Source organism: Delphinapterus leucas, chromosome 20, assembly GCF_059928025.1.
Source record: "Delphinapterus leucas isolate spDelLeu-1000000601 "Yukka" chromosome 20, BTC_Dleu_Yukka2, whole genome shotgun sequence".
In the NCBI taxonomy this organism is placed as follows: Eukaryota; Metazoa; Chordata; class Mammalia; order Artiodactyla; family Monodontidae; genus Delphinapterus; species Delphinapterus leucas.
This window is the reverse complement of record NC_143148.1, coordinates 10131224-10158804: the sequence shown is the minus strand read 5'-3', so window position 1 is coordinate 10158804 and position 27581 is coordinate 10131224. Positions and strand designations below refer to the sequence as shown.

The 27581-nt window shown below is 53.0% G+C and overlaps 2 protein-coding genes across 11 annotated transcripts in view; one reads left to right on the top strand and one right to left on the bottom strand.

Moving 5' to 3' along the window:
• Positions 1 to 27581, top strand: part of MARK4 (microtubule affinity regulating kinase 4) — a 51675-nt gene that overhangs the window by 18259 nt on the left and 5835 nt on the right. The window contains exons 14-20 of one of the 10 annotated variants that reach the window (XR_016390917.1): positions 90 to 143; positions 2155 to 2372; positions 4756 to 4859; positions 5158 to 5201; positions 7050 to 7328; positions 8519 to 8563; positions 9979 to 10046. Coding sequence is in view for 8 of the 10 variants with exons in the window: in XM_089902705.1 (XP_089758831.1) it covers positions 90 to 143; positions 2155 to 2372; positions 4756 to 4859; positions 7050 to 7328; positions 8519 to 8563; positions 9979 to 10315 (1037 nt within the window). In the remaining 2 variants the exon portion in view is untranslated. Of the gene's footprint in view, positions 1 to 89; positions 144 to 2154; positions 2373 to 4755; positions 4860 to 5157; positions 5202 to 7049; positions 7329 to 7471; positions 7552 to 8518; positions 8564 to 9978; positions 14995 to 27581 lie in introns of those variants that run through there. The other 9 variants (XM_089902704.1, XR_016390918.1, XM_089902705.1 and 6 more) reach the window with 9 other exon arrangements.
• Positions 14537 to 26275, bottom strand: CKM (creatine kinase, M-type). Its single transcript, XM_089902707.1, is given in 8 exon segments — positions 14537 to 14895; positions 15417 to 15606; positions 16022 to 16145; positions 17099 to 17270; positions 19106 to 19287; positions 19710 to 19905; positions 20797 to 21015; positions 25763 to 26275. Coding segments are annotated over 7 exon segments (1236 nt in total). The 5' UTR covers positions 20990 to 21015; positions 25763 to 26275; the 3' UTR covers positions 14537 to 14716.

The following is a 27581-nucleotide window of genomic DNA, read 5'->3' as shown; positions in this document are numbered from 1 at the left end:
CTCCTCCTTACTTACTAGCGGGAAGGGAGTGGGCAGACACCTGATTGTATCCCACATTCTGCAACTAACATATATCTCATCCCCTGCAGACAATAGACCCACCACCGCTACCACCACAAATGAGACGTGGGAACTTCCAAGAGGTCTCTTTTTTTTTTTTTTTTTTTTTTTTTTTGCGGTACGCGGGCCTCTCACTGTTGTGGCCTCTCCCGTTGCGGAGCACAGGCTCCGGATGCGCAGGCTCAGCGGCCATGGCTCACGGGCTCAGCCGCTCCGCGGCATGTGGGATCTTCCCGGACCGGGGCACGAACCCGTGTCCCCTGCATCGGCAGGCGGACTCTCTACCACTGCGCCACCAGGGAAGCCCCAAAGAGGTCTCTTGCCTATACCCTCATCAAATGTTAATCATCCCCACTAATTTTCAACAGCTTTATTGAGATATAGTTCACATACATTGAAAGTGTGCAGTTCAGTGGCGTTAGTATAGTCACAGATTTGTGTATCCTTCACCACAGTCAACTTTAGAACATTGTCAGTACCCCATAAAGAAACTCCATAACCCTTATCCATCTATTTCAAATCTCCCATCCAGCCCAACCTCCAGCCCCTGACAACTACTAATCTATTTACTATCTCTGTCGATTTTCCTAGTCTGGACATTTCATATAAATGGAATCATACAGTATGTGACCTTTTGTGACTGGATTCTTTCACTTAGCATCATGTTTTCAAGGTCCATCTGTATCGTAGCAGTATCAGTGCTTCATTTCTTTTTATGGCCGAATAATATTCCATTGCATGGATATACCATATTTTGTTTATCCATTCATCAACTGAGGGTCATTTGGGTTGTTTCCACCTCTGGTTACTGTGAATAGCATTGCTGTGTACATTCAGGTACAAGTTTTTGTGTAGATGTATGTTTTCATTTCTCTTGGGCAAGTACCTAGGAGTGGAATTGCTGAGTCATATGGTAACTCTACGTTTAACAGTTCAGGAACTGCCAAGGTGATTTCCAACTTTCCGTTATTTTTGCAGCCCTACTTCTCTCTAGGGGTGAAATTCTTTACTCTGGGATGGGCACTAGTACAGGGAGAGGGGAGTCAGGGAAGCTTAGCATCAGTCCTGAGCAGAACCTGCTTTGTTCTGGATGGTCAAGCCGTTCCCCTCCCCTGGATCTCCTTTTCCCCACCTATAAAATAGCGAGATTGGCCCAGAGAGTCCCTAAGAAGCTTGACTCCAACATCCTATGGTTAGAACATGGTAACCTTTAAAAATAACCCACATGGAGACCTTCTGGGTTCTGGGGTTCTCAGGACAAAAGATAGTTTATGAGTGCCCCGTGTCCGTCATTGTAGAGCTTGTTATGGTTCTGGGACTTTTGTGCATTAAGTTTCCTGAGGATTTAACATGCAGAAGTTCTGACTTTCTGAAGTTCTAGAACAAGTTTAACCCCCGGGTTCTAAAACTGTAAATTCCCAAGATGTTCTAAAGGACAAAATTTGTTTTGTTTTTTTTTTGGGTTTTTTTTTTTTGCGGTACGCGGGCCTCTCACTGTTGTGGCCTCTCCCGTTGCGGAGCACAGGCTCCGGACCCGCAGGCTCAGCGGCCATGGTTCACGGGCCCAGCCGCTCCGTGGCATGTGGGATTTTCTCGGACCGGGGCACGAACCCGTGTCCCCTGCATCGGCAGGCGGACTCTCAACCACTGCGCCACCAGGGAAGCCCTTTTCCCCCTTTTTATACACATGATAGCCCACTGTAGACCTCATACCTTGCCTTGCCTTTTCTACCTCACAATCTATCTTGAAGATCTTTCTGTATTGGAACATTTTTTATAGTTGCATAGTATTCCATTGTGTGACAATATCTTGACTTACTTAGTTATCCCCATATTAAGGGGCATTTAGCCTGTTCCCAATCTTTTGGCCTGAAAAAAAAAAAAAGAAGGATGCAGTGAATAACCTGTATGTGTGTCATGTCATTTATGTGGAGCTTCTGGGTCAGTATATATGTTGTCACTTAGATATTATCAGAATGGCCCATGCAAAGGCTGTAGCCTACGTGAGGAATTCTAAGGTTCTAAGGATCATCTGGAGTACGTTCTGGCTTTTCCAGGTGACGCCAACCCTAAACTGTCCCCTCCCTCTACCAGGTGGCCCATCCCCTGCACCCCTGCATCCCAAGCGCAGCCCAACCAGCACAGGGGAGGCGGAGCTGAAGGAGGATCGCCTGCCAGGCCGGAAGGCGAGCTGCAGTGCCGCGGGGAGCGGGAGCCGAGGGCTGCCCCCCTCCAGCCCCATGGTCAGCAGCGCCCACAACCCCAACAAGGCAGAGATCCCAGAGCGGCGGAAGGACAGTACGAGCACCCCTGTGAGTGGAGGGGCTGGGGGATGGGACCAGGGGTGCCACCACCTGTGGCCCAGCCTGTCGATGCCACCTGGGTCACATTTTTCAGACTCTGCCGTTTCCCATCCTGTTCCCCAGACCACCACATGGGACTCTGTGTTTTATCCATTCAGTCGTTCACTCAACAGACGTTTATTGAGTGCTCTCTCTGCCTAAGCTTGTACTTGATTCTAGTGTATAAATTAGGATTCAGTGTCAGAAAGAAGTACTCTGTGCTTTCGACGGGAAGGATTTAATACGGGGAATTAGGTGTGGTGCTTACACAATTGTAGGAAGGGCTGGAGGGGCAGGCAATAGACAAGACCTACAAGAATGACATATTGCCACAGCAGAATTGACCCACCAAGGGAGCTGCCACCTCTGAGGCCACCTCTACCTCTGTTGAATTCAAGAACATACAGTCATGGCTGCAATGCAAGACTCAGAAACTTCATTCTCCAGACGAAGAGCCTCTGCTGCCCAGAAGTCTGGAGAACCGGCACTGGTGCCCTGCTGAAGCAAAGACCCTCATCTCACAGATTTGCCTGTGTGAGCCCAAGTCAAAGGGGGCAAGAAAGTGGCTGCCACCCCTTTTCCACCTTCCAGATCTTCATGAGTGCAAAGATTGGCAGAACCCATTCCTATCCAGCACCTGGGCTGCAGAGGAGTTTCTGGGGAATGTAGCATTTGGCTTTGTTGCTTCTACAGCTCCTTAGTATATAATACAAGCTAAGGGAACCAAAATATCCTCATCATCAGAGACAAGGGTGGAGACAAGTTACAGGAAGGTGGTCAGGATGCTGAAGCTACAGAGACCAGAGTTTGAATTACATTGATGAGCTGTGTGACCTTGAGCAAGTAACTTCCCCTCTCTGAGCTTCACTGTTCCACCCTGTGAAAATGAGCTCATCAAAGAGCTTGGGTTGTTGGGAGGATCTTGTACAGTCTTCACACAGTGTCTGGCTCAGTAAGCACTCGATGAATGAGAGCTGTTGTAATTGTTGAAATAAACCCACACTTTAAAGAAAGTAGAAAAGGAACAGCAAATTACCCCCCGACCCTGCGCACCCAGAAAAGCAGTAGAAGGAAGAAAATAATAAAGAGAAGAAAAGAAATCAATAAAGGAGAAAACAGATGTACCCTAGAGAAAATCAACAAGCCAAAGTCTGATTCTTTGAAAAGATTAATAAAATCAATGGACCCCTAGCAAGACTAATTAATAAAAAAGACAGTACATAACATTGTAAATCAACTATACTTCCATTAAAAAAAAGAAAAGAAAAAATACAGCAAACACAAAATTACCACTATCAGAAGTGAAAAAGGGAACTTTGTTCTAACACGAAAAGGTAGTAAGATGGCATTAGGAACTACCCTATGCCAATAAATTTGACAACTTAGACAAAACGGACAAATGCCTTTACAAACACAGTCAACCAAAACTGACACGAGAAGAAATAGAAAACCTGAACAGTCTCAACGTCTTCCCATAAAGAAAACTCCAGACCCAGATGGCTTTAAGCTGGTGGAAGTCTTCCACACACTGAAAGGAGGAATAATACCCGACTTAGGCAGACTTCCGGAGGGAAGGAAGAGGGATCGCTTTCCAACACATTTTGTGAGGCAACAGAATCCTGATATGCCATTCCTGTCCTCAGAGAGCTCCGTGCAGTAGGGGCTGGGGACCGCAGATGTGGTCAATCAGAGTGATCAAGGCTGTAGCAGGGAGTGCAGCTGACTCAGCCTGGGGCCAGGGCGCGGATATGTCATGAACTGACACCTGAAAGATACCTAAGAGTGAGTCAGAGGGAAAGACAGGAGGAATAACCAAGCAGATAAGACAGCACGTGCAAAGGCCTTTATCAGGAGAGACAGCACGGCATGAATAAGTATGTTTTTCAAAGTTTAACGTGGCTAGAGGTGGGGGAGAGCTGCGAGAGGAGAGGGGGGCGAGGCTGCCCCCTGGGAACCTTCCCTGACCTTCTCTCCTCCCAGCTCCAAGGCCTTCTATGACTGTCAGCCTGCATTGCTGGGATGGCCCACTAACCCTTCATGTCTTTAGCCAAAGTACAATAAACCACCTACTCACTTTCAGTTCACACACAGGCCCCTGCCTCATTCCTTTTATTTTTATTTATTTCTTTATTATTATTATTTTGGGGCTGTGCCTTGCAGCATGCGCGATCTTAGTTCCCCGACCAGGGATCGAACCCGGGCCCCCTGCATTGGGAGCACGGAGTCTTAACCACTGGACTGCCAGGGAAGTCCTCCCTGCCTCGTTCCTAATGAGGGAGGCCGTAGAGGGTAAAGGGGGATTAAGGGGTGTCCCTTTGCTCCCTCACTCTCCTCCTGGCCTTGTCTCCTGCAGAACAACCTCCCCCCCAGCATGATGACCCGCAGAAACACCTACGTTTGCACAGAACGCCCGGGGGCTGAGCGCCCATCCCTGTTGCCAAATGGCAAAGAAAACAGGTATGGAGGGAGGGCAGCAACAGGGAGGGGGCAGTGGGGTGTAGGTGAGCAGGGCCCCCTTGATCTCAGATGATAGATGCGGGGAAGGGGTGCCATGGGGACTGGGGAGTCTGTGTCTGCCCTTCCCTTGGCAGAATCTACCCATGTCCTCCCTCTCCCAGACTCCCCTGAAAATCCCCCACCCTTAGTTAATTAGTCTTCAGCACCAGGAAAGCAGTCTGCCCCATGCTCTGCCTACGAGCCTTGGGAACCTGGGTTGATTCTTTTTTTTTTTTTTTTTTGAATGATCCATTTTTAGAGCTGGAGAGAAGCCCCAGATTGTCACAGCTTCAACATCCTCTGGTTGGCTGGGTTTCAAACTTCTTTGCCTGAGTCTGTTCGGTCTCTTTCAGCTGGCATGTGAGGGAAACCAGTACAGACTGGCTGGAGCATAAAAAGGGAATGAATTGGTTCACATCACAGTTCAAGTCTGGGAGTGGGGCAGGCTTCAGGATAATGACACTGCCGCCCACCAGGACAGGCAGGCATGACGCCGAGGTGCCCTCTGGGAAGCACCTGGTAAACAGATGCAGGTGTTACTCTTTGGTGGGGGCAAGGTAATGGAGTGGTTGAGGGCAGTGCTTCTGTGGCTACTCAGCTCTGAGTTTGAATCTTGCCTCTTAGCTCTTCGGCAGGTGTCTGAGCCTCCATTTCCTCCTGTGTAAGATGGGGCTGATGTCCTCTGCCTCCAGACCCTATTAGAGGGATCCAGTGGAGATCAGGTGTGTCCTTGTACCTGGCACAGGGTCTGAGACACAGAAGGCTTTTGATGAGTACGAGCTTTTTAGTGGTTGTTAGATAAAAATGAGAACAGCCAACGTGTTTCAAGCAGTAACCATGTGCCAGGCCTCTGTACATTAGCTAGTTGAATGCCCCTAACCATTCTATGAGGTCGATCCTGGTATCTCCATTTTACAGCTGAGGAAATGAGGCATAGATAGCTTAAGTAACTTGTCCAAGGCCACACAGCTGGTAAGTCAAGGCGCAAAGATTCCAGACTGACTCCAGAATCTGTACTTGTAACCACTATAATATATGGCCTCCCAGTTCTGGCCGAGAGATAGTGTATAGTTAGATTATAGATTCAGGAATGAAAGGACCCCAGAGTGCAGTGGATGAGATGGAGGTTTAGTCCTCTGTGATGCAACCATCCAGAGGTAGGAGGCAGCGTCCTCCAAGGATTCAGGACCAATCTCAACATGAGGCTCCAGCTCTGGATCTGAGGCCACTGCACCAGTTACCACTATTTCGCAACCAGCAAGTAGGGTGGAAAGAAAGTGGAGTGCAAACTGCTTTCTTTTTAGAGGCATGACCCAGAAATGGTACAAAGCACTTCTGTTTATATTCTGTTGGCCAGAGCATGGTCACATGACCACCCCTAGCTGCAAGGGAGGCTGGGAAATGTAGTATCTGGCTGGGCAGCCATGTGCAATGTTCATACTCTAAGGGGTTTGGTCACTAAGAGTAAAACAAGGTGTATGGATTCTGGGAGAGAGGTAGTGGTATCTGCCAATCAGGGCTCCCTCTTTGAGATCCAGGCTCGTCCCGGCTCCCTAGGATAGAAATTGGAGGTCTGGCTCCTGCTGTCAGGACTGGGAGCCTCAGAGGGCCTAGAGGAGGGTCCTGGGATAGTGGAGCCACCTCTGCCCACACAGCATCTTGAGAGAGTTAGGGAGAGGGTGCCTTCCTCTTTCTTTTCACCTGTTGAAACGTTTTCATAATGAATGTAGGTCCCCTTGATGTTCACGTCTATTCCTTTCCCGCGATTGAATAATAGCAAAGTGTTTGCACAGTTGGTTTGGTTCCTGAGGTTTGGATGGCAAATGGCAAGGGATTCATCCAAAAATGTATCTGAATCTATTCAGTTGCCGAGTTTGGAGAGAGGAGAATTGGGATAGGGGCCAGATAGGAGGGGGCAGAGTTTAAAGAAAGGATAGTTTGAAGGAGGGATGACTTAGGAGTTGAGACGAGGTGGTAAGACAATACTAGGGTTGCACAGCGCACAGCCTGCGCAATGTACACAGCAGCCCTGTCTCTGAGCTCCAGGTTGCTAGAGGTTTCTGATCTCAGGAATGACGAGTGGAGAAGCAGGGGGCTGGTGACTTGGCCTGCCTCAAGGCCCCACCCTGACTTGTACCTCTCTGCCCACAGCTCGGGGACCCCACGGGTGCCCCCCGCCTCCCCCTCCAGTCACAGCCTGGCTCCCCCATCAGGGGAGCGGAGCCGCCTGGCACGCGGCTCCACCGTCCGCAGCACGTTCCACGGTGGCCAGGTCCGGGACAGGCGGGCAGGGGGCGGGGCAGGTGGGGGCGTGCAGAATGGGCCCCCCGCCTCTCCCACACTGGCCCATGAGGCCGCACCCCTGCCCACTGGGCGGCCCCGCCCCACCACCAACCTCTTCACCAAGCTGACCTCCAAACTGACCCGAAGGTGAGCCCCACGGGATGTGGGGTCTGGGGAGCGGGATGGGGGGGCTGACGGGGCCTAACCTGTCTTCTGCTCTGCTCTGCCTCTGTATCCCCACGTCTCCTCCTCTTCCTCCGTCACCCTTCACCTCCCTCCTCATGCTGCAGGGTTACCCTCGATCCCTCTAAACGGCAGAACTCTAACCGCTGCGTTTCGGGCGCCTCTCTGCCCCAGGGATCCAAGATCAGTAAGTCCCCTCCACCCTCTGCTTTCACTGGCTCTGCCTCTCTATCTGCATGTCTGACCTGTGTGCGGGCCTGGCGGGAGGGGGTGCTGTGAGTCGGGTAGGGGCTCTGGTTGTTCATTTCCTCACTCAGTTAATAAACAATAGTCGGGCCTCTGGAGCCAGGCTCTCGGGGTTCAGACCCGAGCTCTTCTGAGTGCCCTTAAGCAAATGACCTAACTTCTCTGGGCCTTACTTTCCCCTTCCCTGAAGTGGGGATAGTCATAACCGTACCTTCCTCATAGGGCTGTTGTGCGGTGAGGTATATCACTAAGTGAGGTGATGCACGGACTGAGCTTAAAATCTTGCCTTGGAAAATGCTTTATAAATATTTACTATTACTATTCTTTGAGTGTCTACTGTGTGCCTGGCACCATGGTGGGCCCAGAGTAAAGTGAACAAAAGGGATAAAATCCCTGCCCAGGACATTCTCCTAGGGGACGCAGACAGTAAACAATAACTAAGTAAAATATATACACTGTCAGGTAGTGACAAGTACTAAGGAGAAAAAGGAAGCAAGGAAGGGGGGTCAGGGGTGTGGAGAAGGGAGGGTACGGTTTTACATGGGGCAGGCCTCACTAAGGAGGTTTCATTTGAGTACAGCCTGAAGGAGGGGTGTGTGTGTGTGTGTGTGTGTGTGTGTCTGTCCTTCTATATGTAGGTATGTGTCTCTGCCCACCCACCCCCTCTTTTGTCTTCCAAATCCTTCAGTATCTTTCCTCCAACCTGCACTAACCATTTCAGATGGGGCTCCCCTTCTGGGCATGGAGAGGGAGATCAAATCCTGACTCCCAGCCTTCTCCAGCCCAGCTCCATACAGCAGGGAGGGACCAGGGCTGAGGCAGGGGCTGCCCAGAGTCCTGGAACCAGTGGGTTGAGGGAGAGGCCCCTATGTCCAGATTAGACACTCTTCCCCCCTCCCCTCCCCTAGGGTCACAGACGAACCTGAGAGAATCGGGGGACCTGAGGTCACAAGGTGAGTGCATGTGCCTCCCCTGAGTGCCACACCAGCCCCTCCCATTTTGCCTGTCTCAGACCCCACTTGTGTAAGAGCCTCACCAGACCCTTAGATGGGGCCCAAGCCTCATCCTCATCCTCCAAGGCCAACTTCCTGAAATGTCCCTATGACCCTCCCTTCTCTGCTGGCTCCTCTTACCCACCCCGCCCCCTTGATTTCCTCTCATTTCCACCTCCATCCCTGAGCATTATCCCTTGACCATCTTTAACTTCAGCCTCTCCCATCTCTAACCCACTCCTCCCCCTGTTGACACCACACCTCCTTTCCCCTCTCATCCAGTGAGGCACAAGGGTTGCCAACAGCTCTGGACCATTGTAGAAACCCTAGTGGAAATAAAGAGCCTCCCCAGCAGTTCCAACGGTCCCAGGACCGAATCTCATTGGCTGGAAATGGGTCACATGTCCATCCCTAAACCCATGCCTGGGACTAGAAGGGTGGAGTATTCTGATTGGTCATACTTAGTGGTATGCTCATCTTTGAACCAATCACAGTGACCACGGGGGTTGCATGCTCTCATTGACAGGAAGTGAGTCATGTGTTCACCCTTGTGTTCATGCCCCACCTAAACTAGAAAGACTAGATCTGCAGTGCCTCTCAAGGGGAACACTCTTTGTATTTTAGGCGAGACATTTCTTTGTTAGGCAGGGCCTTCTCACACATTGCAGAATATGTATCATTCCTGAACCTCCTGCCCAACCTAATAAATGCTGGCATTGCTCCCATCCCAAGACATTTTAACAGTCAAAAAGCCCCCAGAAGTTTCCTAATATCCCTTGGGGGACAGTACTGCTCCCAGGTGAGAACCCCTAGTCTAGAGTAAGGTAGGTTGGTCCTTCAAGGGAAAATGATTATTACCAGAAGGAGGATATATCAGTTAGGAGACAAGCTGAGCTGCTATAGCAAAGAGACCCCAAAATACAAACAGGAATAAACTTCTCTCACACACAAACCCTGTGTCCAGGCCAGGCTGGCAGGGCCACTCTGTTCCTGAGGTCATTCACTGTGTTCCCAGGGCTCTTACATCCCCATCCCTAGAGCCCCGTCATCTTTATGGTCCAGGCTAGCTCGTGCTGCAGCCTCACAGGAGGTGGGACAGGAGAGTCCAGGGCATGCAGTTTCCTTTGAAAACGGTGATGTGGAGTTGCACCCGTCACTTCCACGCACATCCGGGAATCTGGAGACAAGACCACACCTGGCTGCAGGGGAGGCTGGGAAATGTAGTCTCCAGCTGATAGCTATATGTACAGCTGATACTCTGTCACTGGGGTAAAAGAGGTTTTGAGGAGACACCTAGGAGTCTGTCCCAAAGTGGGAACAGTGGGTTGCCTTCCTCTTCTCCCCCATCTTTAACCCCTAATATCTTCCCACCTCAGTTGCCATCTACCTTGGGATCAAACGGAAACCGCCCCCCGGCTGCTCCGATTCCCCTGGAGTGTGAAGCTGACCAGCTCGCGCCCGCCCGAGGCCCTGATGGCAGCTCTGCGCCAGGCCACGGCGGCCGCCCGCTGCCGCTGCCGCCAGCCACAGCCGTTCCTGCTGGCCTGCCTGCACGGGGGTGCGGGCGGGCCCGAGCCCCTGTCCCACTTTGAAGTGGAGGTCTGCCAGCTGCCCCGGCCAGGCCTGCGAGGAGTGCTCTTCCGCCGCGTGGCGGGCACTGCCCTGGCCTTCCGCACCCTCGTCACCCGCATCTCCAATGACCTCGAGCTCTGAGCCGTCATGGCCCTGGGTCCCCTCCTCTTTTCCTCTCCCACTTCGCTTCGGCAGGAGAGAAAGGGGGTCAAGGAGGGGATTCTCCCTTTGTCATCACTTCAGTTTTCCCTGAAATCGATCTGGGGGCAGAGATTGTCCCCTCTGCTGTTCTCTGGGGCCGCTGAGCAGGAGAGAAGAGCAAAGGGGCTTAACAGGGGAAGCTGGCACCTTCCTGGAGCCTCCAGCTCGTCCTGTCCCCCCTCACCCTGCCGCGGGGTACCTGAGGAAACTTTGGGGTCGGGGGGGCAGAAAGGGAAACAGGAAACTTCCATTCCCCCCAACAGCTCATGAATTAGGCCTTGGGCAGGGGCAAGAAGAGTTGCTGAGCCTAAAGACTGGATGGAGAACTGGGGTGGGTGGGGTTGGGAGTGGGGGTCAGAGAGGCAGATTCCTTCCCCTCCCCATCCCCTCCTGCTCGAACCCCCCTTTCCTGCCCCAGGCTGGCGCGGGGCACTTTGTACAAATCCTTGTAAATACCCCCGCACCCTCCCGTCTGCAGAGGTCTCCCGAGGAGCTGCCGCTCTCACCTCCGGTTTTTAAGTTATTACAGCCCCACCCTCCTCCTGTCAGCCCCTCACCTGCAGCCTGTTGCCCAATAAACTTAGGAAGTCCCCCCTCCCCCACGCTGACCCTGGGGTCTTCCTTCCCTGCCCTCACCTGCAAGTGAGATGAAGAGGAGGTGTGTGACTGGGCCAGTGGTTTCTCCTTTCTGAGCCTCGGGTTTCCTCGTCTGCAGAATGGGAGTAGTGGGGGTGTGAGGGTCGAGGATGATTGTGGAAGAGGGCAGGACAGGACTCGGCCTCATCCACGAGGCCCTAGCTCCTATATCGGACCCCCGTTCATCCATTCACATACCCACCCACATGGTATACTGGACTCTAAGCCACTTCTTACTCCAGCAGTACATTTATTCAATAAACAGTCATTGACCGGTGCCTACTCCATGCCAGGCCCAGTGTGGACACGAGACAGGGAGCCCCTGTCTGTCGGGGCGGGAGGGGGGACACTAGAGAAACCATTGCTTTGGGGGCCACAGAAGAGAAAGTGAGGGGGTTTGGGGAAGGCACTCCAGAGGAACCGGTGCTGGAGTTGGGCTTTGAAGGACGAGTAGGAGTTGACCAGGTATTGGGTACGCCCTGGGCACAAGCCTGGAAGTGGAAGTGTATGGTATAGCTCAAAGAACTGTGGGTAATTTCAGGGTGGCTGCTATGTTGGGGGTGGGTGGAGAATTAGCAAGAGAAATGCTGTATTAGGACTCATAATCCGTCTACACTTCAGCAAAAAGGTATTTGTTTGCTCATCTCATAGGCCAGGGGTGCCTGACTTCAGGTACATCCGGATCTAGGCAGCAGGCAAGCTCACCTCTGCTTTTTTCAGTGTGAGTTTCATCCTAGTGGTTTCATCCATTAGGTGCTGCCTGATGGCAGTGATGACCCCTGCAGTTCCAAGCTCTCATCCTTCCAGCTTAGTTGCTGCAGCAGAAAGGCCGCTGATCTTAAGTCATGTGATCGCCCCTGGACCAGTTGCTGTGACTCTGGAGTGGCCTGTGCCTAGAACTGGACTTAGAAGGGGCTCCCCAAAGGAAAGTCAAGAGTAGGAGCGGGAGAAGGGAAGTGGAAGCGTGATAGACTTAAGCAGTAGAGGGCTGTCCAGTGCAGAAGGGCGGGGCTGCCTCACCCAGGGTCTTGTGGGCCAAAGGGAGCAGGCTGGGCTTTCATCCGAGGGCACTGGGGAGCCATGGAGGGTTGCATGCAGGGAAGAGGCTTAGTCAAACTGCCTCAGTTGCCCATTTTAGAGCATAGTAGGGTCAACTGTTGTATTCTTCATGGAGCTGACAGGAAAGTCAAATGAGAAATGAAGGGTGGTAAAGATTAAAGAGTGGCCAGTGTTGAAAAATTCAGGGTCTGGGGCAGAGCCAAAGTCCTGCTGTTAGTGAGGCCAGAATAGGACTCTGCTGAAAGAGAGGTGTTTACAGCTGAGAGGGTAGCAGAATAGGACTCTGCTGAAAGAGAGGTGTTTACAGCTGAGAGGGTAGCAAAATGAGGTGTGTGTAGCGGGAACCGACCCTGTCACGAAACCTCAATCCCGGAGGGCTTCCTTTGTGCCCAGCCCTGTGCTGGGGACACAGTGGTGACCAAAACAGCCCCAGCCCTGCCCTCATGGAGCTCACAGCCCAGTGGAGGAGACAGCCGTGTCCTCAGTGATCCAGAGTGAGCGGGGCTGGTATGGAGGAGTCCAGAGCCCGCAGGAGTGCAAAGAGGGAAACTGCCCTAGCCAGGGAGGGCTTCCTGGGAGGAACAGCTTGGCTGTGACGGAGAGAATGATGAGCAGCTAACCAGACATGGCAGGGTGTGGGTCATGTATTCTAGGCAGAGGGAACAGCATGTACAATGGCTGGGAAGCAAGAGAGCATACAGGTCCTTCAGCAAATGACACATGACTTGAGTGAGTATAGAGTCACTGTGAGAGATGAGGCTGGAGGTGCCGGCAGGGCCTTGAAGGTTGTGGAGAGGTGCCTGGGCTTTGTGCCAAGGGTACTGGGGAGCCGTGGCAAGGCTGTGAGTAAGGGAGAGGTGGGGGCAGGTTTGTGCTGTGAAGGGAGGGAAGGAATCAGGTCAGAAGAATAGCGAGGAGATCAGGACCGGACAGAAGGTGAGGAGAGAAGGGGTGGACCTCAGCCTTATGAGGCAAAATGGGCGGGACGGGCATGGTAGCTGCCAAGTGCCTGGCCTCTGGATTTGGCTGGCTGGAGTGTGTGTGGTCTGTGTGGCCTCAGGGGTGGAGCTGGGATTAGCGATGGGATCTTCACTGGGGGATAGTATTGTAAAGGGCATCTCCATGTCTAACAGGCCCTGTGTGCCTTGACCTTTGGGGTCTCTTCTAACCTTTCTGTTTTGGTAATCTCTCTGGGAACTCTGACATCCCCGGGCCTCAGTTTCCCTTCTGGAAAATGGAGAGATTTATTGATCTCTAAGGGCCCTTTACCTGTGTGACAAGGTTTGAAAAAGTGCCTCCCCCAGGTCCCTGGGGGCTCTGTCTTCTTAACTCTGCCTCACCTTTTCTTCTGAGGCCTTTGTCTCTTTAGGGGCCCACGTGCTATGCGCTAGCAAATGGAGGCCTCAGCCTATTGGGTCAAGTAGAAGTGATTGACGTGGCCAACACCCAATACATGTTCAGATGTCTCTTGACGTCTGTTACCTGCTTCTCCCACACGCGACCCCAAGGCCCCTTCCTGCTCTTTTCTGGGACCAAGCTCTCCAAAAGTCCTATCCTTAAAGACTTCACAGGTATGCTCTGACCCAAGCCCCAGTCTGGAGGAGGAAACAGCTTGGGCAGACATTAAGGTGGGAATTGCAGGGTGTAAGGAACAAGAGTATATAGAGGAATCATGGGAAAAGAACTAGAAGGATGAGCCTTCAGCAAATGGTATGAATTTGTTTGGCCTTGAAGAATCGCACTTAATACGAGAGCGTTCTAGGCGACGTGGGGAGCCATGGCAGGTTCTCGAGCGAAGTAAGGAAAGTTGGAAACACTGGTAGCAGCTGTAGAGGGCTGAAGTCAGCTCGCACAGAAGGAGGCCAGTGAAACGCATAATGAAGTAGACAGTGATGAGATGCATGGGGGGTCTCAAACCGGAGGCCGGGGAGCCAGATTCAAGTCACAGACATTTTCTTTGGCTTCCGTTTCTCCCTCGCGAGGACCCTGTGTTTGAGATCTGAGCGTGAGTGATTGGCAGCCGAGGCAGGGAAGGGCCCAAGCTCGGCGGTGTGACACTGGACCACACCTCTCCGGGTCTCAGATTCCCCATAGAGCTTTGTAATGTTTGGGTTAGACTCTGTACCCTAACTTTGCCTCATTTTAGAGATGGGATAAAGCATGTCTAGCCCTAGGACATGCCTAGAGACGGCAAACCGCTTCGAGGTCACACAGTAGCCAATTACAAAAGTCTTTCCTCCTCCTCTTCCTCATCCCCCCCCCCCCCGATAACTATCGCACACAACGCTAAGGCCACCATTGCTTTTATTTGTTGCTTTGAGCGGAGAAAAAGCATGAGCCGCAGGTGAGCCCGGGTACTCTCCATTAGCCAGAGTGCCTGATGGTGGGCGGAGCTCAGGGAAAAAGAGAGGAGAGCATAAGGGAGGTTATTCATTGGCCAGAACCCAGAGAATGGAGCCCATTGGTTGGAACTCTGGTTGGAACTGGAACTCGAAGGAGGGTGGATAGAGCCCCCGGTAGACTAAACCTTTATAGGCGGGACTCCGGGAGAAAGGGGCGGGGCAAAGGATGAAGGGCGGGCCTCCGGTGGGCCGGGTCCTCCCTTTGGCTGGGGCTCCAGCAGTCGGCGGCGGGCGGGCAGTGCGCCTACTTCTGGGCGGGGATCATGTCGTCGATGGACTGGCCCTTTTCCAACTTCTTCTCCATCTCCACCATGAGCTTCACACCATCCACCACCAGCTGCACCTGTTCTACCTCCGACGAGCCCAGCCTATCGGCGTTGGACACGTCGAACACTGAGCCCACTGCGGCCGTGTCCACGCCACCTGCGGGAATAGGAGGTCGGGGCTAAGGAGCGAGCAGAGATGCAGGAGCGGGGCCCGGGACGCAACCCCCGTGCCAACGGCGACTGCCGCATGTACTGAGTGAGTGCCTACTGTGTAAAGGTTAAGTGCACGCGGTTTCCTAAGCGTCTGTTTATTCACGGGCCCACATCTCCGGCTTTAGGTACCTCACCCCTCGACCATCCAGCACGGTGGGTAACAGAGTTGAGCTCTGGAGCCGGGCTGCCTGGGGTCGAATCCTGACCATCCTCCCCTTTACAGATTGGAAAGTGAGCTCCCTAGGCGGCCAGGGACACACACAGTGTATATTAATTATATAACCATGATGGTATATTGACTCATCTGAGATAAGGCGTGCTGATGCCTATTTGCAGAGGAAGGAACTGAAGCTCACAGAAGGGCAGCCCTTGCCGACCCCCAGAACTCGTGGGGATGCCCCACCTCCCCTTCAGCCGCTGCAAAGGGCCGGCCCCAGAAGCCGCAGGAGGGGATGTAGGCCGCACCTGTGCCCCGCTTCTGCAGGCGCAGACGAGTGAGGATCTCCTCGAATTTGGGATGCTTGCTCAGGTGCGCTAGTTTCACATGCACGCCTCCACGCAGCCCGGTGCCCAGGTTAGATGGGCAGGTGAGCACGTAGCCCAGGTGCTCGTTCCACATGAAGGGGTGGCCGGCTTTCTTGAAGATCTCCTCAATCTGAGGTGGGGGAGAGGACCCTGGATCAGCGCCGGCGGGCGCCCCCAAATACACCGACAACCCGGACACGGTTCGGAGGGACAGGGTGTGAGAATGTCAGTAGGGGTAGGATTCTGAGGGGGCGGGTCTGGAAGACCTGGAGGCACGAGATTCTGAGGGGAGGGGCCCGACCGCACAGGTGGTGGCAGGATTCTGAGGGGGCTGGGCTTGAGGACGCCGGGAAGGCGGGTTCTTAGGGGCGGGGCTTGAACATAGGGGTGGGGCCGGTTTCTCAAAGGGCGGGGCCTTGGAAAGCTAGTGGGGTGGGTGTTGAGGGGCGTGGCTTGGGTATAGGGAGGAGCCGGGTTCCGAGGGGAGGGGCCTCGGAAGGCAGCTGGGGTGGTCACGTGGAGTCACGCGAGAGGCAGGCACCCACCTTCTGCAACCCCAAGCAGAAGCGGCGGAAAACCTGCTTCATGTTGCCCCCCTTCTCCATGGAGATGACTCGGAGGTGGTCCTCCTCGTTCACCCACACCAGGAAGCTCTTGTTGTCATTGTGCCTAGGTCGGGCGCAGCAAAAGGCTGAGGAATCAGCTCCGCGGGAACCCCATTCCCCTGCGTCTTGCAAACACATACCCACCGCTAGGGGGCAGCGGGCCTGAAGGGCAAGATGTGGGAGCGCCTCAAAGTCTGAGAAGCTAACACCTGTAGACTCTAATGTCACTGGACCTGTGGAATCTCGAATCCTGGGATCAGTGACTTTTAGGGTCTTAATTCTTTGGACAACATTATAGACTCTTAGAATCTCAGAATCTTTGAAAAACGGAAGCCAGGAATCAGAATTGATAAATCCTCCCATCACATTGTGGCATCTCAGAAAGAGTCTTAGAACTGTAGAACTCTAGGACCTGGAAATGTTTGAAACCACTGAATCACAGAATCAGAAATTAGTGGAATCTAAAAATATTTAAAATCTTGAAATCTTACAACCTACACTCTCCAAATCTTTTGAAACCTAGGTCCTCAAAACCTTTTAAAATCTTTGACTATCAGAATCAGGGATTCAAAGATTCATGGAAAGCCCAGCTAGCTAGCAACAACAGCTGGTAATAAAAATCATACTAATGGCCAATATGAGCACTTACTATATACCAGGCACTTTTTCCAATACTTTACATAAATTAACTCAATTAATCCTCATGAGAACCCCCAAAGCTATGAATTGTCATGATCTCCATTTTATAGATGGGGAAACTGGGGCAGAGACATGTTAAATCGTGTGCCAAAGGTCACACAGCTAGTAAGTGGCAGCGCTGGGATTTGCATCCAGGGAGTCTGGTTCAAGTCTAAGTTTCAAGTTTCCCAAAATGTGACATGCAGACCACAGGGTGGGCAGGGGTGGAAGGCAAGATCATTCTGGATAATTACTGTTATGGTCTTGACTTTGGTGGAAAGTCATGGGAAGGCTGGAGGAGGCAGGGGAGAAGGGGGCCATAGGGCAGGGGCGCCTCACCAGATGCCACGGGCATCGGGCCAGTCTCGGGCCATGCCTGAAGCCAGTAGCAGCGGGGACACGGGCTTGTCAAATAGGAAGTGGTCGTCGATGAGCTGCTGTTGTTCCTTGTCTGTCATGTTCTTCAGAGGATAGTATTTCCCCTTGAACTCTCCCGTCAGGCTGTTGAGGGCTGAGGGGCCGCAGGAAGGAGTGGTCAGCAGCCTGCCCCACCTCAAGCGGGGCGCAGGCCCACACTGCTACCCCTAACGGGCCTGGACCTTGGCCCTCTGGAGGTGCTAAAGGCGCCTAAACACTGTGTCTAAACCCAAATTCATGACCCCTCCCCAAAACGTGCTCCTCCCCTGTCTGCCCTGGGAAAACCCACACCAAGTGCTCAAGACAAAAGACATGGATTCTCCCCTTCCCGCCACCAAGCCTCACATCCAGTTCACCTGCGAGCAGTAATGTGCTGGTGCCTGCTCCTGCTGGCTGGCAGGACAGGGAGTCAAAGTCTCAGGAATCCGGGAGCCATCAGTAAACATTATTATAGTATAGTATTTATAGTATTTGTATATATTCACATGTATTCATAATACATAGTAAATATGTATTATGTGTATAATAAATATATTTATATAATACATGTACATATTTTTATATATTTTATACATTATTTGTATAATATACCACATAATATATTCTATATCATATACTATATTATGTTGTTAAAAATAAATTATAAAAACTTACAGTTAAATAAATTATATTTAAAACATAGGGAATAAATACTCAGAACTATCACTTTCTAATGATTTTACTACACTTACTATTTTCTATGTTCTTGAAGTTATTCTCATCCACTGTAGCCGTATGGTGGAAATGCAACATAACGATGTGCTACTGCACGTTTCCTCCCATTGCCCAGCTCTGTATGATGCCACGTGATTAGCTTAAAATTGGCCACAGTAGGGGAGTTTACACCAGAGAAATTGGTAGTTGCTGGCTGCAAATCAGGGCTTGTTTTTTTCTTTGTTTGGGTTTTTTGTTTTTGTTTTTTCTTTGAGAGCCAATTGTTAAACATTTAGCAGAACAACACTGCCTGCCAGCCCTAATAGTTCTACCTCCCAAACATACCCACTCTTTCTCCCCATTCCATAGCTACCCCTCACCCCCAACCCAGACAGCTGCAGTTGCCCCCTCTCAGCCTCTCTCCTACCTTTGCCCACTGTCTGCTCCCTGCACAGCAGCCAGAGGGATCCATATTAGTCTGAACCTGTCCTTCCTCTGCTCACCACCCTCCCATGCTTTCCTTCTCCCACAGGGTCAAAGCCATAGTCCTCCCAACAGCCCACGAGGCTCTGCACGACCTGGCCACCCACACCCCTCTGGCCTCATCTCCTCCCCTCCCGCCATCAGCCACTCGGCTCCAGGCACACTGGTCTCCTTGCTGTTCCTCCAACACACCTTCCCATCCCAGGGCCTTTGCACTTGCTGTTCCACCTGCCTGGAATTCTTCCCAAGGTTGGCTTCTTCTTGGCAGTCAGGTCTCAACTCCTTTCTAACGTAGTTCCCGCCAGTCATTCTGTGCCACAACCTTTGTTTCTTGGCTTCATGGCATTTTGGAATTATCTTGTTCTTTTGTTGGTTTCTGTGTTTCCTCTTATCTCCCCACCAGGCTGACAGCTCTGTGAGAGCAGTGACCTTGTCCATCTTATTCATCACGGGAGCCCCAGCTCCCCACACAGAGCCAGAACAACCGTACATGTTTGCTTAATGGATGGGTGGATGGATGAATAGATGGACAAAGGTCAGGACCCTGGCGCAATTGGGTGTCAAGTCTTGACAGCACCCCCAGGCTTCCACCAGGGGTAATGCTTCCAGCTGTCAGTCACCAAGTACTCATGACTTACCAAGTTCTTTCAGTGTTTTGGAAAATGGGGGCCCAGGGGAGTCCAGAGACCTGCCCACGGAGGAGCAGAGCCACAGCTGGGGGACCCCGGCAGTGTGCGGGGTGGGAGCTCTCACCTTCCACGGCGAGTTTCTCCACGGCCCGGCGCTCACCGCGGGAGCAGTGGGGGGGCAGCGAGAAGCCCTTGATGCTGCGGCCCGTGCGGACACGGCTGCTGATCACGTAGTTGGGGTCCAGGTCGTCTCCACCCTAGAGAATGGATGGGGGGGTCAGGGCGGGGCGGGCCATCCTGTGAGCCCTGCCCCCTCCCCAGCAAGGTCAAGTCTCCCGCCAGGCCCTCCCAGCTCTCTCAGGCTCTCTGCTGCTGCTTTGGTGCCTCCCTCCCCACCACCACCCCTTCTCTCTCTCTCCCCATTTTTCTCTCTCCATCTCTGTCTCTGTTTCTCCCTCTTCTACATGTCTGTTTTGTACCTGCCTCCCTCCCTCCCTCTCTCTCTCTCCCTCTCCGCCCCCCCCCCGTCTCTCTGTCTCTGTCTCTCCGTCTCTCCCCCTCTCCCCCTCTCCCCACCCCCACTGCCCTCAGCCCCATCTCCTTGCCTGACTTCGTGTCTCTCTGTCCCTCTCTCTTCCCATCTCCCTCTGTGTTTCTCTCCATCTCTGTTCATCTCCCTGTCTCTCTGGGTGTCTCCCCCACCTCCTCCCTTCTCCTCATCCCTCTACCCTCTCTCTCCCACCCCTCCCCTCCCCTGGGGGCAGCCGACCTTGAGGTTCTCGTGGTTGAGGTCGGTCTTGTGCTTGTCGGTGGGTTTGTAGCCCCCGTGCCGGTCCTGGATGATGGGGTCAAAGAGGTCCTTGAAAACCATGTAGGACTCCTCGTCACCAGCCACACAGCCCACGGTCATGATGAAGGGGTGACCTGGGGGGGTCGGGGGGGAGGTCAGAGGCGCTCGTCCCCAGCAAGGAAGGCCTGGGCTCCTGGGTCCAGCGTAGACTGTGTGTGTATGTGCGCGCGTGCAAGGGAATTCACTCGACACCTCTGGGTCAGAACTGAGAAGGCTGAGGCTTGGTAGGAATGGGGAGGGAAGGCTGGGAAAGGTCAAGTTGGCATCTGCGGGGGTGGGAGGAAGGCTGCGGGCAGGACAGAGGAGAAAGAGTCTGGGGGGCCAGTTACTAAAACTATTACCATGTCAGAGTCCCCAAATCATGGAATCTTCCCCTAAAAAATTTCAGAACCTTAGACTATCAGCCCCCACAGATAATGAGACTTGAAAGACCCTCTTATTTCTCAAGTGGGGAAACAGAGGCCTGGAGAGAAAGGGCCTCTCCCCTCAATCACACCATGAGTTGGGGGCTAAGGCTAGAAGCTGGGCTCCTGCCCAGTTCCACTCGCCCTGGAGGGGTGTCCTTGGAGAAGGAAGCACAGGGCTTATGATACCCCCTGTCAGAGTCTGAGTGCTGACGCTGTGCCAGGCGCCGCTCCATGTGTACTGATGCCTATGTTTTCCCAACGTGGGTGCCCATTTTGCAGGTGAGGAAACTGAGGCCTGGGAGGTGCATTAGCTTCCTCAGGGGAGTCTCACATTATACTCCTGCACATTTAGCGAGTGGTTTACCGCGTGCCGGACCCTGTCCCAAGCACCTCACCCATCCCAACTCCTCTGTTTCTCACAGCAGCCCCATGGGTATGGTCCCCATTTTACAGATGGGAAGACTGAGACCCAGGGAGGTGGGATCGAGGCCTGGCAGGCAGCCTCCAGAGCAGCCCCCAGCCTTCTGGTCCCTGTGATGCTCCACCAAGGAGGCTTACCTGGGTTGTCCACACCTGTCTGGATGATGTCGTCCAGAGTGAAGCCAGATGGTGTCTCCTTGTCCCGCAGCTTCTTGTAGAGCTCGGGGTTCAGTACCTTGGCCATGTGGTTGTTGTGTTTGCTGAGGTCGGGGTATTCCTCCTCAGACTTGAAGTTCAGCTTGTATTTGTTGTGGGTGTTACTGAACGGCATGGTGGCGGCGTGGGGGACCTGGTGGGCTGGGCCGGAGGGGAAGATTAGCTCACATCCAGTAGAGACCAGCCAAAGAACAGAACCAGGCTCTGGGGTCAGGCAGGCCTGAGGGTCAGTCCTGACTCCTGTGCTGTGTGACTTGGAGCCAGAGGGATCCCTTCTCTGAGCCCCTGCACCTCGACAGGATGTATCAAGAGTTTTGTGTTAGGATCTTAGCTCCACCGCGTCCTGGCAGGTGACCTTAGACTAGTAACCTTGCTAGAGACTCAGTTTCTCCAGCTGGAAAATGGAGGGGGGAACGCCTCAAGCCAGAGTAGTAATCATGGCATGGGTAAGAGTGTAGGTTCTAGACTCAGACAGCCTGGCTTTGAATGCCAGCTCTGCCACTTACAACAAGCTGTGTGACCTTGGGTGACTTGCTTAACCTCTCTGTGCCTGAAAGTACTCACCTGTAAAATGCAGGTATAATAGCATTCACCTCATGGAGGTGTTGGAAGGATGAAGTGAGTTAATTATGTAAAGCACTTGGAATAGTGCCTGGAACACAATAATCACTTTTTTTGCTCAGCTATTATTATTGTTGTTGTTGTTATTTTAAACTGTGAGGAGCTGGTGAGAAGATGGAGGGTGTTGCTGGCAATGAGTGTGTGAGCAGAAAAGGGACATTCTCTCCATAAAACTCCTTGGGTGCTCAGTCGAGGGATGAGGGGCAGGGTGGGAGTGATGGCTGGGTGCCTGCCCCCACCTCTGTTTGCTGACACCTCTCCTGCGGGGCACAGTAGAAGAACAGCTCAGTGTCTGAGTTTGACAGAACCGGGTTCAAATCCCATCTATGCCATTTCCGGGCTGTGTGACCCCAGGCCAGTTACTCAGCCTCTCTGAGCCTCTGTCCTCTTTGAACTGAACGCTCCCCATGGGGTGCCGGGAGGATTCTTTGAGCTCAAGCATGTGGCTGGTTGAGCACAGGCCCCAGCGTGGAGTTGGGGCCTGATACCTAGAGGGGTGGCTGCTATTATTGTTATTATTACTTTTATCCACAAGACCCAGAAGGAGGAGGGACCCCTTGGTGGTGGTGGTAGGGATGGGATACTCATTCCCAGCTCCAGGAATGGGAAGCGGGTAGGATGGTGGGAAGGAGATGGGGACCAGGGTGAGAGGAAGGCCGAGGCATCAGGCCAAGGGGGATGGAAACCCACGAAAGCCTTTGGAGTTGATGTCCAGGGTTGGGGATTTATTTTTAGAGTCTGGCAAACTCCTCCTTCCCCACCGACACCCCCCGCATTCCAGGGGCTCGGCTTGCACCAAGTCAGCAGGCCAGAGACAGGTGGGCCAGGGTGGCCAGGAGGATATGCATTCAGGCTGTGGGGCTCAAGGGCTTTCCACCCAGAAAGCCCCCTTCAGAGCATGTCCCCACCCCCACCTCTGCTAGGGACAGGCCAGGAGAAGGCACAGAAGCAAGGTTGGTGAGCCCAAGAGACACCAGCAGTCATAGCCCCAGAGCCCCACACACACACGTCACCATGGACCCCCCAGATCACACCGTACACGGACCCACACTCGCACACATCCAAGCTCAGGGACACACCCAGGATACAGGTACTCATGCAGGAGCCACGGAAAGTTAGACACAAGGTCACACTGTGTGGAACGCCATAGGGACCCACAAGGTCACCAACGCAAAGACCCCACAGTCCCTGCCGTCGCAGAGACCCTGACAGGTGACACACAGACACCTCCCACAGTTTATGGCACCCAGTTCTGGTGAAAAACCATCATGAACAAGGCCTGGCCCAAGCCCCTTGCAGGAGGTGACAGCTGGCAGCTGTCGAGACTCCTTCCCATTCTGGAAACCCTCCCCAGGACCCTGGAAACCCTCCCCAGGACCCTGGAAACCCTCCCCAGGACCCTGCACTGCAGAGATCACAAGTCACAGCCGGGATCAGGGGCTCACAGGTGGAGGGGACTCTCTGACACAAGGTCCACCTTGCCACACACTGACCCACCTGTGTGCAGGAGGACATGGGGGAGGACACGTAAGACCCCTTCCAGAGCCAGCTTGGCCTCTGATTCCAGAGGAGGACCCCACTCTGGACCCCGCCCCAAATCCCACCCCAGGCAGTACCTGGCTGGGATGTGCTGACAGGGGCTGTCTGTGTCCTGGAGGCAGCACTGACCCGAAGGAAAGGTCCACAAGCCCTGGCCTTATATAGTGGGGAGCCCGGGCTGTGCTACTGGCTGGGAGGGGCTGCCCCCCGGGACAGGGCTGGAAGGCAGCTGAGCCTCTCACCTCACCGCCCAGGCATCGTGCCCACCCGGAACCCAGGCATGCCTCGCGCCCATCCCCATGACCTTGTATGGGCCGCCCCAGGGTCTGGGCCCAGACCCCCCCCACCCCTGTCACCACCAAGCTGGTCCCCCGACCAAGTGCTGAGTCGGGCTGGCGGGGACAGCTGGCCCCCCGCCGGGGCCACGGGATAGTGTCAGGGAATGTCCCAGGAACGTAGAAGCCACCCTCCCCTGGCCCTCCGCTGGGCCACCAGCCTCTCCTCAGCCCCCAGCGGCCTTGACCCCAGCAAACAGCAGGTCCTGAGCCCTAGCCCTGGGGAAACCTTGCAATGGCCCCTGAAGGTCAGGTATCTGGTTTTCCAGCAGAGGAAACAGAGATCCAGAGAGGCTGTGTGATTTGCCTGCTGTCACCCAGCTACAGGGAGTATCTGACCAAAGCCGAGGTGGGAACAGGGGTGACCTGAAACCTGTGCTTGGATGTACTTTCCTCCTTGGGAGCGGGTGGGAGGGAAACTGAGGCTGGGCTGAGTTGGGGCGGTTCTAACTCAAAGCCAGGTTGGAGGCGGTGGTCACCTTTCCCACTCCAGGCCACCCGCCTGGTGACACTGGGAGATTTCCGCTGTGGAGGGGACAGGGAGGGACGTGGCCTGCCGGGAAGGGAGGTTATTTTTAGAGCTAGCTCGCTGTGTTCTCTGGGGGACCCGAGGTGCTGGGGATGGGGGGGCGCGGGGGCAGGTGTGAGGAGGTTGGGTCACCACGTGTCCAGGCTAATTATAACCAGGCGTCTCGGGTGTCCCCAGGGCTCGCCTCCTTACAAGGGCAGCCGCGAGCCCGGGAGACCAGCCCCACCCGCAGGGGAAGGGGGCTGGGTGGCGGCTCAGGTCAGAGCGCAGGACTCGCTCGGATCCGGGCTCTCAGCACCTCGACCGTGACGGGGGACCTCAAGGGCCGAGGATGAGATTCTGCGGAAGTGGGACGGCACAGAGGAAACTGCTTCCTCCGCCTGGAAGGCGCCAAGACTTGGGCAAGCGGGGTCAAGTCCAGGGAGGAGGAGGTTCAGGGAGCGCCCGGATTGAAACAAAGAAGAGAACGTTCCTTTCCCTCTGAGCTTCCTCCCTCCTCCCCGGTCTTCCCCGCTTCTTCCCAGGCATAGGGGCACTGATCTAGGGAAAGGGGACCCTCTCTACCTCTCCCTAGGTTACTATTGGGATGGGGAGCTGCCTAGAAAACTTTTCCTTGGGGCCTAGCCCCTGATCTCTGCACCAACGTCCCCTTCTCAGTAAGGTCAGAGTGACAGTGTTCTTCACAGTTAGGGAAACTGAGGCCCAGAGAACTAAAAGGAACTGGTCTAGAATTATTATGCCTTTATCATTTCAACAATTATTTATTAAGCACTTAATGGGAACACAGCAGAAAATAAGCAAAACCCCTGCCCTCGCGGAGGTGACATTTCAGTGAGAGTAAACAAGTCAATATATGCTCTAATGTCAGGGACAATGGGGCTTTGAAGGAAAGTGACAGAGGGTAAGGGATGAGAGTGATGGTACAGCAGAGGAGATCAGGTCAGACCTCTCTGGGGAGGTGACATCCGAGCAGGGACTGGAGGGAGCCAGCCATGTGGAGATCTGGAAGAGGGACAGCAGGTGCAAAGGCCCTGAGGTGGGAGTGGCTTGGCATATCTGAGAGACAGGGAGATGGCTGGAGGGCTGGAGCAGATGGGGCAGAGGGGAGAGTGGGAGGGAGAAGATGATGTTGGAGAGAAGCCAGGAGCAGACCTATAGGGTCCTAGGGGCTGTGGAGGAGTTTCCATCCCACTGTGAGTGGGATAGGAGTCCCTGAGGGCTATGAGCAAGGGAGAGACAGGATCCAGCCACATCACACACAGCTCAGCCCCCTGGACCCCTAATAACCCCTTGTGTGGACATTTGACATTCCTTTTGGCCACACAGCATCCTAAGCCCTTTCTGTGTCTGGGGAGCCCCCCACCCTCTGACCACCTCCTTTGGAGAAGCCAAAAATGTCAGAAACTCAGTTTCCCATAATCCTTTGCAGCGATGGTCCAGTCATGTGACCAGGGCTGAGCCAATCAAACACTCCAGCAGACCTTGTATCATAAGCTCTACCTCCTTTATCTTCTTTGAGTCTCACAGAAACAGTTGGCCTTGGGGAGCTCTATAATCCCCATCATATATCTTCCTCCCACTCCCAGCCCCTGAGCCCATCAGTCTCCAAGGCCTGTCCATCCCTCCTACCCTAGCTCAAGACCTCCACATTCACTCCTGCCCTATAGCCTCCTCGCTGGGCTCCTGCCCCAGTGTTGCCCTGTCCCACCTACTCCCTACTTGCTGCCCTCTCCTGCTCAGAACCTGCCATGGCTCCCCAGTGCCCTCAGGATAAATGAGTATTTGTTGACTAAGTAAATAATAGTAGCTTTATCTGTCATTTGGAAACCCCTTCACCCAGCTTAAGCAGAAAGGGCTTTCCTACCAGATATTAGGTGCTCACAAAATTGTTGGAAGGGCTGAAGGAGCAGGCTCTAGGCTGGGCCTCCAGGAACACCTCTTGCCCCCAGAATCATGCTTCCTCTGAAAAACTGGATGTGCTAGAAGGAAGTTAGCATGGATGTTGAGTGGCCACTCCACCCACAGTCTCCACCCTAACAGTTAACTCTCATGGAGCACTCCTATATGTCAAGTACTAGGCTAACTGCTTTACATATATTAGCTCATTTAACATTCCCAACAATAAGGCTCAGAGAGGTTAAGTGACTTGCTCAAGGTCACACAGCTGGGAAGGGGCAGAGCTGGGAATCAAACTGGCACAGGGCTGCCGAGAGTGGGTTCAGGCTTTGGTAAGGATAATTTTCAGGCCTCTCAGCAAGGTCAGACAATATTGTCAGCCCAGAGTCTCTTTCTGGGTCTTTAGGCCCTGACAATTTGTACCCACATCCCCTTGCCCCCTTCACCACCCTAGCAGTCTGGTTTCAGGATTCAATCACTGTATGTGTATTAACCAATTTAATTCTCCAGCAGTCCTATGAGGTAGATATGCAAATTTTACAAGTCAAGAAAGTGAAACCCAGAGAAGTTGAGTCACTTTCCCAAAATCACACAGCTGGGAAGTAGCAGAACCAGACTGGACGGAGTAGTCATTCCCTTCCTGATTCCACCTGTTCATGCTAAAGCCTCATTTTACAGCGGATGGATGCTGAGACTGGAAAAGGGCAAGGGATCGCAGACTTCTGGTATCCTCAGGTGGCAAAAGGTACAAGAGAGTTTTGTGGGATCTCTCTAATAAGAGCACCAATCCCATTCATGAGGGCTTCTCCTCCTACTAATACCAAAGGCCCCAGCTATTAATGCTATCACCTTGGAAGGTTAGGATTTCAACATATGAATTTTGGGAAAACACAAACATTTAGATCATAGCACCAAGATATATTGCTAAGTGCGGGGGCGGGGCGGGGAAAGAAAAAAATATATATATACTTGTTGCCACAAAAATGCTGTGAAACACACCACCCCAAAATGCAGGAACTTTGAAATGGATGTGGGGTTGACTGACAGTTGGCTGATTTGGGCTGGGCACAACTGGGAAGCTTTGCTCCATACTCTTATGTTAAAAACAAGACAACGGGCTCAAAATGCTAAGCCCCATGTCACCAAATCAAGACTTAATGACAGTTTCGGCTCTCCTGGAGATGGACTCTTAAACCACCCACTCAGATCAGCACTAGTTAGGTAATCTGCCTGATAGACCCCTGCCGTCCCTAAAGGAAAGTGACCTTGCAATAACCAGCCTGCTTTTTTTTCCGGGTACAACTTTCTTGTTTCTGCTCCCTTCCACCTATAAAAGTCTTTCATTTTGTTTAGTTCCTCGAAGCTCCTTTCTGTCTGCTAGATTGGATGCTGCCTGATTCGAATCGATTTTTGCTCAAACTCAATACAATTTTAATATACCTCAGTTTATCTTTTAACACTACAGAGACGTTGTGGTGTGTGGGCCAAAGGGGGGAGCAGCCATGCAGGGGAAGCTTTTCTCATGCCTGTGCCTCGGCGCAAAAGGCAACGTTCAAGGCCCCTTAGGTCGAAGCTCAGAACTGGCATGACTGGTACTTGTGCCACTCTGTTGTTGACTAAAGTAAGTCACATGACCACACTCAAAGTCAAGGGCATTGTTCAGTCTACCTCCGTGGGTAAGGTTTTTCTCATTTGTGTTTTTCTTAAATGGTCACTCATTCTCAGACATCCACATACAATTCATATCCCTGGAATATCTCAGGAAGGATATTAGAAACTGATAATCA